General features: G+C 27.8%; 2 protein-coding genes, 1 long non-coding RNA gene and 1 other non-coding gene across 4 annotated transcripts; 2 read left to right on the top strand and 2 right to left on the bottom strand.

The window, feature by feature from the left end:
- Positions 1 to 525: 525 nt before the first annotated feature.
- LOC124936938 lies at positions 526 to 1,315 on the bottom strand. Its single transcript, XR_007099181.1, has 2 exons — positions 1,174 to 1,315; positions 526 to 958 (listed from the first exon to the last, which is right to left on the bottom strand). It is a non-coding gene; the product is annotated as an uncharacterized LOC124936938 (long non-coding RNA).
- A 30-nt stretch (positions 1,316 to 1,345) lies between these two features.
- Positions 1,346 to 3,143, bottom strand: LOC124934574 (omega-3 fatty acid desaturase, endoplasmic reticulum-like). Its single transcript, XM_047475104.1, has 6 exons — positions 2,875 to 3,143; positions 2,684 to 2,773; positions 2,536 to 2,602; positions 2,371 to 2,463; positions 1,562 to 1,750; positions 1,346 to 1,459 (listed from the first exon to the last, which is right to left on the bottom strand). Exons 1-6 carry the CDS (start codon positions 3,120 to 3,122, stop codon positions 1,346 to 1,348), a joined length of 801 nt encoding a protein of 266 aa, XP_047331060.1. The 5' UTR covers positions 3,123 to 3,143.
- Positions 3,144 to 4,218: 1,075 nt separating this feature from the next.
- Positions 4,219 to 4,291, top strand: TRNAR-CCU. Its single transcript has one exon. It is a non-coding gene; the product is annotated as a tRNA-Arg (tRNA).
- Positions 4,292 to 8,691: 4,400 nt separating this feature from the next.
- LOC124934573 lies at positions 8,692 to 11,843 on the top strand. The gene is made up of 5 exons (XM_047475103.1): positions 8,692 to 8,778; positions 8,972 to 11,098; positions 11,198 to 11,327; positions 11,465 to 11,553; positions 11,781 to 11,843. Exons 1-5 carry the CDS (start codon positions 8,692 to 8,694, stop codon positions 11,841 to 11,843), a joined length of 2,496 nt encoding a protein of 831 aa, XP_047331059.1.
- Positions 11,844 to 14,125: the final 2,282 nt, after the last annotated feature.

The raw sequence follows: 14,125 nt of genomic DNA, 5'->3' as shown, positions 1-14,125 counted from the left end.
TCATTTATGTATCATCTTATTTCAGAGTTTTTCTGCGCAGATGGAGAAATATATACTATCTTCAGGTAATTGATCCATTCATCGTAATAAATTCATATAAAATTCTTATTGTTGTTGTCGTGTCCTTGGTATAATAAATGAATGTCTTTCAATTGCAACTAAGTTATATGAATTTTTCCAATTATTATTGTTTCATTTATATAAAACTCTTTTGAATTGGACAATTAAATCAAATATGCTGAAAATCATTGGCAGCAATGGTTAACCCTGAGCCATTTGCAAACTCAAACGAATTCGTTAAGAAGGTAGATGAATGAACTACTTACCACTGCTTGTTGAATGTTTTAGATTATGGATAAAAAATACATTGTAACAGTTGGAACTTGGAACTGATATTGTTTTGTTTTTCTAAGTCAGTTCAATCATTTTTTAACAAATACATTTTTTTCTATTTATTTGCAGTCAATTCTTAGCTTTTTCATCTCTTATCCTTATTCAATCTCTGATTTTTTTTTTTTACAAAAGTGGTATAAGTAAAAACCTTCAACTAGATCATTAGAAATAGTGTACAATATGGCCATACAATATGGTACTTGGCCATCATATTACATCAAATAATTCATAGTTCATATAGCTTTACTCTTTTTATTTTTGTATTTATGACCAGAGTTTATTTTCGGGGTGACTAGCATGACCTTATAGTCATTTAACTTTTGACATCAATAGCATTGTATGTTATAAGGTTTAAACCAAAATATTATTATTATTGGTCCTTGTTTGGTTCCGAGAAGCCATAGATAAGAGGATCGGTCTGATAATAGACTACTTCTCCTTCATCGCTCACAAAATGGTCTTGCTTGAGGCTCCTCAATAAGCTATCCACTAAGTGTATCGGAAAAGCCCCTGATTTCTTAGGCTCTCTGTAGTACTTTCCCAACACTGATTTCGTCGCATTCGTCTAAATGAAAAAAACAAACAAACATGATGATATGTGTGTTCCATGTCAACAAGTGCTAAAATGATGTAGAAATTGAAGTTGATTTGAAAATATTGTTTCCAGATATAGATGAGAAGTTGTAAATAATGTTTTGAAATGTGTCTAACTAAGTTATGTTTTCAAATATTATCTCATTTGGATTCACATCCATTTTTTCAAAGAAATTTACTCTTTACCGCTTCTACGAGGTGGTAGTGTGGGATTTGAGGGAAGAGGTGGTGGATAACATGTGTGCCAATGTCATGATGGATGCGGTTTATCAATCCATAGTCTCGATCCACTGTCGTCAATCCTCCCCTAAGATAACTCCATTCCTAATAAAAAAAATTCACATATGAATGAAATAGGCTATAATAGAATATGAATGTTGTGAATTTTTACCTTGCCACGATACCAAGGAAGTTTGTTATAGTGACCGTGATGATGTAAGTAAGTGACGAAGTCCAACCACATAATGAACACCTACAAACACAATCCAATATGAAAACAACTATGCAAATTAGTAATGATTTCTTATGAAGACTCATTTAAATTATGTGATATTCTTGATTTTAGAAAGCTTACCAAGTAAGGAATGATATAGAGTCTTAGTAATTGAAGAAAGCCTATTATTGTGTAGAGTTTGAACAAGAAAACAACCATTAGTGTCCAACAAACGGTTGATATAACCACATGATTCCTTTCACTATGATGGAACAAGTTGTTGTTGTAAGGATTGAAATGTGAGCCCGATTTTCCAGGACTTCGCCACAACTACAATAACAATGTTGTTTACGAAAATTTCATAATGAACTTCGCATTTTCAAATAAGATGTTCCTTTTTCTTTTATATGAATTGATATTTCAGAGATCAATTCATTCTTATCATCTATTTATAAGAAATTTAATTCTCTAATTGACATATTGATGTAAGTTTATCTATGTGGTTATACACTCTTTGATTTAAAATCATCATTTTACTTATATAGTTATACCATAGGCATCAAAATATATACATATTTATTTTTGGAGTGAGAAAAAATATGGCCATTATTTGCACTATGATTCAAAGTTTTGATAAAAATAGCCCTTTTCATATGTTAATAAATTTTTAATTAATTCAATCACTTTAATACAAAATGCCAAAATTCACCCACTTTTTAATTGTATGATTTTCAAATGTAATTATTTTTCAAGAACTTACAATATAACAGTGACTTGTTTCTTTTTTGACATCTTATTGTTATTGTTTTCTTATCTCTCTTGTATTGTTTTTGTTCAAAGGATTCTTTATTGATTTTTGTGACCTTTTTATATAAGTAAACTAGTAAGAATTAAGAGAATTTATATGAAAAAGAAGTTAAATAATAAGACAAATGAAGAATAAGACTCACCAGATAAAGAGGGTATGCAAAAAGGGGAAATGGAGCTCTAAACCTGAAGAACTTGCCTGAAAAACCCATCTCCTTGTATACTTTCTCAGACAACTATACGATACGAAACAACTTAGAGACTATAATCGACGATAATAATGAATTTGAAAAGAAATAAGTACTAACCGGCACCCATGATTCATCTTTTTCGATGTTTCCATGGTTTTGGTGATGAGTTCTATGGCTTATTCTCCTGCATTTGCCACAAAAAAAATCGACCAAAATGATTTATTATCTTTCTTTTTTTCTAAACTTACATTTAATCGAAACCTACCAGCCGTGGTAAGGGACGAGTATCGAGCTATGTAAGATATGCCCAACTACACTATTTATCGTAGGGTTCTCCGAAAAACTCCCGTGGCCACTATAAGTAAAGGAAATAAATTTTAGCTAAATTATCTCTATATACATATTTTTATAAAGTAAGACTATTTGTCACAAAAAAATGTTATATATCTATAATACCAGTCATGGCCAAGAACAAAGAGTGCCCAAAACATTGTCCCTTGTGCAGCCCAATAAAACGGCCAAAATGCCCAATTATCGAGGTAGACCGCCAATACAATTAACCCAAATACGACGAATATGTCCCTAACGACGTAACCGAGGGATCGCCATGTGTCCTTCACCCAACAGTGGTTAGGTATGGCTGACCTGATTTCCGAAAGCCTAAATGGAGGAGGAGAACTGGGATCGAACTCGGAATCACCCATTTTTTTTTATTAGAAACTCTAATGTTCATGTGTTTATATAGAAAGTTAAGAAGGGTTATTATATATGCAACATTCTTCTTACAAATGAAATGACTTGTTGTGTAACTAAGAAGCTTTGTAACAAATACTCTATTATTTTTATTTTGTATAAAAGTGTGACTCATTTGTGTGTCAATATAACACATGAATAAAGAAGAATATAGTTGGATACTTATAAATTTAAGAATTCTTATACTATTATTATTTTCATATCAAGAATGATATGCTTATGTGATTGTTACATTAAACACTTACAATTCTAAAATGACTTGTTTTGATATAATTGAAATTTAATCATTTTTACTTTGATTGCATATATATAAATTAAAAGAAAAAATTCAATTGAATTTGGGAAAGAATTACTTAATGAAATTTCAAAATAAAAATGATAAACAAACAAGCACTAATTAGTTATCTAGTACATTATATTATTATGAAGAATGTTATTGAGAGAGGACCTTCCATATTTTGCCTTCAAGTTAAAATAATGGAAGCATTGAAAGAGATGGACAATTATTCTATTTTATGCATAAATAAGAGAAATATAAGTTACCAAATCTTATATTAATTTAATAATTGAATATTTTATATGCATATTTAGAAAAGAAAATCCAATTACTAATTAAATTTTATACATTTTACATTTATTTGTTACTATTTTTATATTAAATTAAAACTCAAATTTCCCAAAGTTACTTTTAAATTTTTTTTTTATAATTTTTTTAACATTAATCTTTATAATTATGATATTTACTTTAACTTAAAACATTCTAATTTAGAATTAGGTGAATCTTTGATCTATTAGGAATTATAATATCTATTTAAACTGTTCAAATTCATCATATAAATATGAGCTAAAACTAATATTTGTATATAGTTGAGCCAAAAGAATGTGACCTAAAAGAAGTTTCTTAATCAATCATTAAAATATATTATTATTGTCTCCTTATTGATAAAAAAAGATTATGATATTTGTTTACTTCATCTATAGAGAAATAAAATAGGTCACACATTGATCATACATTATGTAAAAACATTTGAAATACATAAACAACAAGCGCCTGTAGCTCAGTGGATAGAGCGTCTGTTTCCTAAGCAGAAGGTCGTAGGTTCGACCCCTATCTGGCGCGTTAATTTTTTTTAAAAAAAATTCAGAACTTTCGAACTTTCTGTAATAGAATTCTTAAAATCTATTTTTATCTCTTATATACAATGGGATGATGATTGTCCATGGAGTGAATGATATATAATTGAAGATCCTATAACATGTTTACAAAATATTTATATATATAAAAGAATTTAACTATTAAAATAAAGGATTAAGTATGAAATCTTGGTTGCAAGATAATTGTATTGAGGTGGAAAATCTTAGATCGCCCTCATTGAAATGATAATATGATTCTAATAACTTTCTAAATTAAAAGGAAAAAAATATTATTGTTTGATAATTGATGTAAATTTTACTTTGAGCATATCTTGGTTGAATCGTCTGAATTTTGAAAGTTTGTAATATGATTTTTAGAGAAAAACAATGAGATAGTGAGTGGTTAATAGTTAGAGATCTCATTTAAACTATCTTCAATTTAGTTGATTGTTTTTTTGTTTCTTTTAGGCAAAGATTTGCATATATATATATATATATATATATATATATATATATATATATATATATATATATATATATATATATATATATATATATATATATATATATATATATATATATATATATATATATATATATATATATATATATATATATATATATATATATATATATATATATATATATATATATATATAGAGGAGTATAAAGTCAGACCATAAAAAATTCAAAATAGTTATTGGATGCCCTATTTTCGATGTGCATGTTCACGAGGAAGAAAGGTTTTTGGTGACAAGGGGTCGTGTGGTCCGATTGGTGAACGAACAGCCTCAGGTGAGTTTTAGGGGTAAAGCGACACAAAATATTGTGAGAGGGTTGGGGTCAGTTGAAGGGTCACACTGACCATCATTCTTCAATTGGCTTTCTCGGCACCCCTAAGGGCGCCTCACGCGTCCGGGATGTTCTGCGGTGTACTTTGAATGTCATAAAGGGTGGGCCCCAAAAAGGGGGTCAATTCTCAACTAGAGGAGGGAGAGATCTCCGGTTGGCACACAATTTAGGGAAAAAAAAAAAACTCAACCGAAGTGGCGCAACCGAAACCTCATGCGGCCAAAGTAGACCTTTGCAGCAGTGGTAGGCGTGATGTTTGGGTAGACTAGACGAAGACGATTAATGTCAGACCCAAATCTTTTAAAGTTCAAACGTGAAAGGCACGCCCCAAAGTTATAGTTATCTTAGAAATGCAGAACAGAAAAGAAGAGCGACTAAAGTAGACTTGATCCAATTAAAGTTATTATGTTGGGCTTGTCAGACGTCAGCTTGGAACCGGGGCATCTCGGACTTGAACCTAATCATGGTGACTTTTGGTGTGACTTCAATTCTCGTGAAATATATGTTTCTCTCTATATAAAATTTAAAATAATATTTATCATACCAATTGATAAGTGTATTAGACTATTAGTCGATGAAGGAATTCGACGACTCATTGAAGGTCGGTCAATTAGTATTGAGAATCTACAAGTTATTGTGTCTGAAAACATCATAAGACCCCACATAAATAAGGAGTGTACTTAGATTCGATTGTTTAGAATGCAACAAATATATGGAATAATGATCTTTTTAGTCGGGCCGGTGAAAATATTGGGGGATTTATTTAGATCAATTAAGTTAGAATGAGGGTGCATCACTCCGATTCACATATTCGTTACATGGAATTTATTTGTGTTGATAACGAAACATAAATGTATAATGTGATGGTATGACATTGACGTCCTATTGCCGTGTCTCTTTCGTTTGGAATAAACAAATCGGATATGCCTGTGTTAATGTCGTCGATAGTCGATGATAACCCATTTTACATTGATCGGATATGTATAACTAGCTTTGCGAATGTTGAAAGACTAGTTGTTGAGATGAAAAATTCGAAAAAAATTAAGTAAAAAGGATGTCATACAGTATGACGAGAGATTAAATGAGACATCATGTGTTTCGTGAGGCTCTCTATAATACATATCAATTATCATAAAGGGGAGTGTGGACATGTGATTGCTAGGGATCAAGAATGGTCACCTCATTTTACTTTGTTGAGTTTAATCTAAACGTAATTCATACCACTCTTCTTTAATCATGAGATCGTGTAAAATGTTACAGGTGGTGGAGGGTCAAAAGTTGAGGTCATCAACCCTATTTTGGATTTGTTGTTCGAATAAGAAATGATTGATGAGGTAAAAAATGGATGTTGGTCACCTATGGAAGACACAATCCAAGCCACCCCTATTATAATTTTATCTTGTAATTAAAAATTATGAATAGCTAGTTTTATTCACGATATGTTGGATTATGAATCAATTAAATTTGGATGTTAATAAGAATATATCAATAAAATTCTAAATATATGATGTTGAATGAAAAATTTGAAGGAGATCCTTGGAGGTCCTTGAATTAGAAACTAAAACCTAATATGTCCGAGATCTCGTCCCTTTCGTATATTTTTCACTCAAACTCTTTTTTCGACGAACAACTATCAAACTATCAACGTTGTCAGCTGAAAAAGCTAAACGATGTATGAAAAAGAGAAAGCGTGTCTCGAATCCCGAAAAATGGTTAATCCAATTTTTTAAACTTAATTTAAAATTTTATTAAAAACTTACTTTTTTTTAATCAAATTTTCACTTAAACAAATTTCATATATTTTAATCCCATCTTTTATAGTTAATAAAAATAAAATATTTTTATTTTTTATAATTTTTAAAAGTATTTATAATTATAAAGGATTCACATAGACTTAGTTTAAAATTTATAAGTATTTATAATTATAAAGGAAGTTGGAATGGAGTTAGAATTTTATTTATTTATTTTAATTTACTTAAAAGATATTATTTTAATATTTTTATTAAGATATTAATTTAGATGAAATAATAATTTCTACTAATTATAACTGATTAACTAAATATTTTTGAAAGATAATTAGGACTTTAATAATTCAAAATTAGGACTTTGAATAATTCAAAAAAGGTCATTTTTATCTCTTCTCTTTGTTAATAATTTCTCATTCTTCTCTCTATTAATAATTTTATTATTTTTATCTATTAATTTATAAATATATATTTATATATTTTATTAATTAATTTTTTATTTATATATATATATATATATATATTAATTAGAGGAATAACATATCAAATGAATAAATCAAATAAAAAAATATAAATATTTATATGTTTAAAAATATATATTATATTATATTTTTGAGAGAAATAACAAATAGAATTAATAAATTAAATAATAATACAAATTATTTTTAAATATATATTATATTTGATAAATATATATAAGAGAAAAAATTAAATATAAAAATTATTTTTTTTTTATCCAATTAATTATTTCTCACCTATTAATTTTTTAAATATATATATATATATATATATATATATATTTACAAATTGTGAAAATTTAAGTTACAAAATTCAAAAAGAGAATTAATTTATCATGTTTTAAACAGTTATTTTTAATATTAAATTATATTATTTTTACTCTAAAATATATTTTATTTCTAATTTGTCTAGTAAATATGAAATTAAGAATATTAATTATTAATTATTAATTATGAAACATAAAAATTTATTATTGATTGATGATTAAGAACTATTTGAATATATATATATATATATATATATATATAATTCATATTCTTTAATTAGATTATGAAATCTATTGACCTAAAATAATAAATTAATGATATAATGTTTCTTAATTAATTATAATACAGTTAACCAATTTTTATTATTAACTTTTTTTTAATAAATAATAGAATAAATTATTAAGTACAATAAAAAAAAATTATATTATATTAAAAAAATGATATATATATCATTTTAAAATTATTAGTTGACTCATTCCTACAAATCTGTTGCTATACCCAATCCTATCATTACCCACATTATATAATTTAAACCTTAATACTCTTAGACCATGTCAAAGATTTTTACCTAAAATCTAACAATTACTTCATTTATTTAAAGCAATCAAAAAACTTTTTTTATTTAATTATTTAAAATTAGTTTATTATTAACGTAAAGTATGGATATTTTGTCAATAAACAATCCAAAAAAAACTGATTTTTTCCCTAAATGTTATGAAATATGGTTTTTATTTTGAAAAAAAGTGATATTTTTAGCCTCCTCTGTTTCTTTATCAACTCAAACATTCCCCTTCTTCCTCTGGTCATCGTCTCCCAGTGTTCACTGCCTACTTTGCATTGGTACGTTACTTTGATTCATAGCCCTGCTTAAATTGGACATTGTATTACTATGAATCAATTTAACAGCCCTAACTCTGTTTTTCATTATTATGTTTCTTGATTTTGTGTTTCATTAATGGGTATTCCTTAGATTGCTTAAGAAAAAAACTTTCCTGCATTATCAAATGGCGGCCAAGATTCGAGAAGATATTGAAAACAAACTTAGGAAATCTATTAATCATCCAAAGCTTCTTGTTGGTGATACAGTTGAGGTAATAATCCAAAGCTTCTTGTGATTGTTGTTTTTGTTATATTATTATTGTCTGTTTGTATTCCCTTATGGGTATTTTTCTTTCTTACTTACCAACCAATATTGTAATAGTATTGATTGTTGAAATCCTTATAATATTTGTTAAGGAAAAGGGTTCATGACTTCATGTCCTGTTTATGGAAAAACTTGTGCAGGTAAGGAGCTTGGAGGATGAATTCTTAGGCTCCTGGCATAGTGGGATAGTAATTTCTTGTGAATCTCAAGCTAGAATAATTGAATATTATTATATTTTGTGTGATGATGATTCCGGAAATAAATTGATTGAGCGTGTGGAGATTACTCCTGCTATCGAAGGGAATTTTTCTGCTCCCTCGTCTTCAAATAACTACAAAGGTTTGATAAGGCCATCGCCTCCTACTTCTGATTTTGATATGTGGAAGCTAGAATATGGACATTGTGTTGATGTTTATTACATGGATGCTTTTTGGGAAGGTGTGATATTTGATCATAATGATGGTTCATTAGAGCGGTTAATTATATTTCCAGATATTGGGAATGAAATGTCAGTGGGAATTCGCAGTCTCCGAATATCTCAGGATTGGGACGAGACCAGTGGTGATTGGAAGACACGTGAAAAATGGTTATTTCTTGAATTGGTAGATGAATTCATTAAGGAATGGTCTTTAAATATTTCTGTGTCTGAAATATGGTATAAAGTTAGAACACATGAGAGTTTTATGAATCTTAAGGGGTGGACATCGACTAAAAGGGATAATTGGAAACAAGTCATATATGAAGTTGTTTTTGATTATCAATCCCTTACTTTGAAACATGAATTCCCGATGCTTGAATTTCCTATGCTTGATATGCTTGATTCTGAAGCTGTCAACAAACAAAATGTTTCTGATGTCATTAATCTATTAGATTTGGATATACGAAAAGAAGAACATGATGGATTAGACAAAGCACAACTTTCTTTCGATACTTTACCAAACATTCAACCAAAGTCGAAAACACTTGAAGTAGTAAGCAATGATAGTTCTACACAGACTAAAGAAAAAAAGTATAACAGGTGGTCTGTTGCAGGAACCGACATTGTGCCATTTCATCAGTTTGATCCGGATGCAGTATATAGATACTGTCACAATAGTAAAGCTGAAGAAAAAAACTGGGGCGATTTGAAAATTAGAGTTAGGCAGCATTTGGCTTCACTTGGATGGAAGATTGAGTTTCTAAGAGAAGGTGGAAAAGGAATGATTAGAATGCGTTATACTTCGCCTGAAGGAAAAGTTTTCATGTCACTTGTTCTTGTCTGTAAAGCTCTGCTTGAAAAGGGTTTGCCACCAGTAAGTTCTCATGAGCTTGAAAAGCGTTCGCAACCAGTAGGTTCTCATTCTCCGGATTCTAAGAAGTTACAGCAAAAACTCAAAATATCTATAGTAAATTCTTCCAAAGATCAAATGGTCTGTTATGAGCCTGAATATAATCATGAAGCCTTGTTGGAGTATGTTTCAATTGGAGCTCAACATAAAAACGATGACCATAGTTGGCCTAGAACGCCTCATGTTAAAGATATTCAATTGAAAGTCCAAAAGCATCTTTCTTTTGTTGGATGGAAATTCTGGTACATTGATAAAAAGGGCAAAAGAGAATTACGATATTGCTCACCGAAAGAGAAGGTATATATGTCCCTTATAACAGCATGCAAGGAATGCATGAATGAAGAAGTTTGTTCGCCAAAAAGCCTCTTAACAAAACAAGAAAACTTGTCTGAATTGAAGGAGGTTGTTGATCAACATGAAAACACTCTAAATGAAGAAATTACCCAATCTTCGAGATCAAAAAAGGCATTAGGAAAAAATGATTATGGACAGGAAAATCCTGCCACTTCTTGTTCTCCAAATACTCGAACTGTATTGTCTTGGTTAATAGACAATAATGCGGTGTTGCCTGGGGATAAAGTGTATTATATTTCCAGAAAGGATCGACGTAAGTTAGCTGAAGGAACAATTACTCGAGATGGAATAACGTGTGATTGTTGTGGACAAGTTTTTACGTTAACTAAATTTGAGGCTCATGCAGGCAGCACTAACCATAGACCTGCTGCTAATATATTTTTGGAGGATGGAAGATCTCTTTTAGACTGTCAATCACAATTTAAAAACCGCGATAAATTAATGAACTCGATGAAAAAGTCTAAAGAGACTAAAAGTGATGATATTTCACATGATTATATATGTTCTGTCTGTCGCCTTGGTGGAGAGATAATTATGTGCGATAAATGCCCATCCTCGTATCATATTAGCTGTCTTGGTCTTAAAGTGAGTTTTATTTTGATAAATCTTGTTATCGATTATCATTATTTAGTCTCTTTATTATTATCTAATTTTTTGGTTTCAAAACTTTTTTTCTTTATTTAGGATATTCCTCGTGGCAATTGGCTTTGTCCGTCATGTTGTTGTGGATTTTGTGGGAGAAGTGAATTTTCGAAAGATGTTAACGAACGAAAAAATGATAGTTTTCTTCATTGTAACCAGTGCCAACATAAGTGTAAGATACTAACTATATCATATAACTATTTTATTTTATTTTATTTATTCATGTAAATATGTAAAGAAATGATTTTATGAATTATTTGTCATCCTATGTTCTTATAAGTGATTGATAGACTCATCTCTAATTTTCAGATCATATGGAGTGCTTAAAGGAAATGGCCCATGCAAATTCTGAAAATGTCCCTGTGGAAAGTTGTTTTTGCAGTAAAAGATGTGAAGAGGTATGTTCATCTGAATGTTTGATTTCTGTATTATGTTTGAATTTGTCGAAGAATATTATGACAAAAATAATATAATGATTAGTGAATCGAAATTAAAAAGATGTTATAGGAATGACAAGTCACAAAATAAAAGTATCAAATGGAGGAATTTATGCTTGAAATGTTGAATAAATCTAACTTGGTGAACTTAAACAGAATAAAATAAAGTTTTCATTTTGCAATTGCAGATATTTTTGGGACTTGAATTACATTTGGGAAAATGTATTTCATTGGGTGAAAATTTAACATGAACATTATGGAAAAGTGTTTGTTCTAGTGATGGTCCTATAAGAAATTTGAGAGTTATAACAAGTTAAACGTTGCTCTTAATATTATGCATGAGTGTTTTAAACATTTTTATTTGGACTTCTTTTACCTATTATGAATAAATATAAAATTAACATTTTATGTTATTGTAAAAATGTTGAATTTATACTTCACTTTTTAATTATATTGTTTAATAGTTCATGTAAAATGGATTTTATGCAAATCTAGGTTGGATGATTGAACTTTAAAGGATTCTTCATTGTAATTTTAGAAAAGAACAATGAGTTAATTTCAGGGGCTAACTTTTAGTATAATTTTCATGCTTCTTCTCTTTTGGCGTGTCATAATTTTTAATTTTCTATTTTTTTTTTTAAGGATTCATGGAGAGAAAGTTGTAGAAATGCCACTTGTATATCGCAAATCAAGAATGTGTCACATCTTGATTAATCAACTTGAAAAGGTAATGTTTGTGTTATGATTTAAATAAGACTAATAAAATGTATATTAAACATATTCATATTAATAATTTTATCTTAAAATTTGATTATGTTATTTTTCCACTCTTGTTTTATTCTTGACTTTCAGATGTTATCGGAGTTAGGTATACAAAGAATTGTATTTCCCGCAGTTTCTAGTGTAGTCAACATATGGAAAAACGCATTTGGATTTTCTGAAACGAAAGAATGCGAAAAATTAATGTTTTTGATTAACACATTCTTAAATTTTAAAGGCAATGTTATGTGCCATAAACTTTTGCGAAAATAATCATTGCTCTCTTTCTCAGTTTTTTTTTTCATTACAATGTTCAATTTTTTTAATCACAAATTTAGCATTTATGATTTTATTAATAATTATTCCATAATATTTTTCTTAATTAAAAAAATCAAACAGAAGTTTATAAGCAATGGTATCCATTTTGAGACAAACAAAATGAATCAAGTTGAAGAAGATAGTATAATGGAACATGAATATTCTTCATGGTATGTCATTTTAGTTTCTCATTTCATTTTTTCTAAATAAATTTTAAAAAAATGAATTTATTAATGTTTGTAAATTGATGGCAGCAAAAGAATGAAGATTGTTTTTGTAAAGTTTAACAAAAGTATATGCAAGTTTGACACACTACTAGATTGTTTTAGGGTTCTCTTTTTTACAAACTTGATTTACTATATATATATATTTAGTGAAAGACTAATTTATGAAATTATTACAAGCTTTAATTTTGAATTTTTATAAAAGTTGGTTGGCAATTTCTTTTATCTCTTTCAGAACATTTTTTTTATCAGGATTATAAAAAAGTATTTAGTAACATGGTTACAATGGATTTATATGTGTTCTTTATTTACATAATCAAATAGATCTATGTTGTCCTTAACTTAATAAATGAATGTATTTCAATTGCTAACTAGTTTAAATGAAATTTTCAATTTTAATGGTTTAATAAAATGTATTGGTATTCATTTATATATTTTTGAATTTAACCGTTCAATAAAATATGCTTAAAATTTCTTATCTTTTTACTGGTATGGACTATGGATAGGTATAACCAATACAAACAAGATATTTATATATATAAATTAGAATCTAGTTCAATATTTTATTAACCAATACAAACAAGATATTATATATAAAATTAATTATTTAAGTTAATTAAGATTAATAAAGTATAAATATTTGGTATTTATATAGATTTAAAAATAAAAATCTTATTTAATTTATAATATATATGTATATATAAGAAAATTGTTTTTAAAAATTTAAATAAATAAACAATAGTTTTTTCTTAAAATTGGTACCACAGATTTAGCCTCTTTTTTTCATCTTCATAGATCTTTGTCTTTCTTATATTTTATATACATATACAGACACTCATTTTAATTATAAATTTCTAATTTTTAAATATTAATCAATTATCACTGTATCTAGATAGAGTATAACAAGTTTCTCATTATATATATATATATATATATATATATATATATATATATATATATATATAAAATCAAAACGTTCGATTTCATTTTCAGATTTGAGTTTAAACAGTTTTCTTTAGTTCCAAATATATATATATATATATATATATATATATATATATATATATATATATATATATCAAATTCAAGATTTTAAACAGTAAAATAAATTTAAAAAAAAAGTAAAATTTTAATGGAGAAATCCAATAGTCTTAAGATTTGTTAAGTGACTCCAAATACGAACTAATTTGAGTTTAATAACGATGAGTGAAGAATTCGAACAAACTAATAAT

This window comes from Impatiens glandulifera, chromosome 4 (assembly GCF_907164915.1).
Source record: "Impatiens glandulifera chromosome 4, dImpGla2.1, whole genome shotgun sequence".
Classification (NCBI taxonomy): Eukaryota; Viridiplantae; Streptophyta; class Magnoliopsida; order Ericales; family Balsaminaceae; genus Impatiens; species Impatiens glandulifera.
This window is presented reverse-complemented; position numbering and strand designations above follow the sequence as displayed.

What these genes read in the sequence shown, in the direction of transcription:
- LOC124934574 (XM_047475104.1), bottom strand. Translation starts at nt 3,122, where the DNA reads ATGGGTGATTCCGAGTTCGATCCCAGTTCTCCTCCTCCATTTAGGCTT. An exon ending in CTCGTCCCTTACCACGGCTG is followed by an intron (nt 2,603 to 2,683) that starts GTAGGTTTCGAT and finishes TGGCAAATGCAG; the next exon opens with GAGAATAAGCCATAGAACTC. An exon ending in TTGCATACCCTCTTTATCTG is followed by an intron (nt 1,751 to 2,370) that starts GTGAGTCTTATT and finishes TTGTTATTGTAG; the next exon opens with TTGTGGCGAAGTCCTGGAAA.
- LOC124934573 (XM_047475103.1), top strand. Translation starts at nt 8,692, where the DNA reads ATGGCGGCCAAGATTCGAGAAGATATTGAAAACAAACTTAGGAAATCT. An exon ending in TTGTTGGTGATACAGTTGAG is followed by an intron (nt 8,779 to 8,971) that starts GTAATAATCCAA and finishes AAACTTGTGCAG; the next exon opens with GTAAGGAGCTTGGAGGATGA. An exon ending in GCAGTAAAAGATGTGAAGAG is followed by an intron (nt 11,554 to 11,780) that starts GTATGTTCATCT and finishes TTGCAATTGCAG; the next exon opens with ATATTTTTGGGACTTGAATT.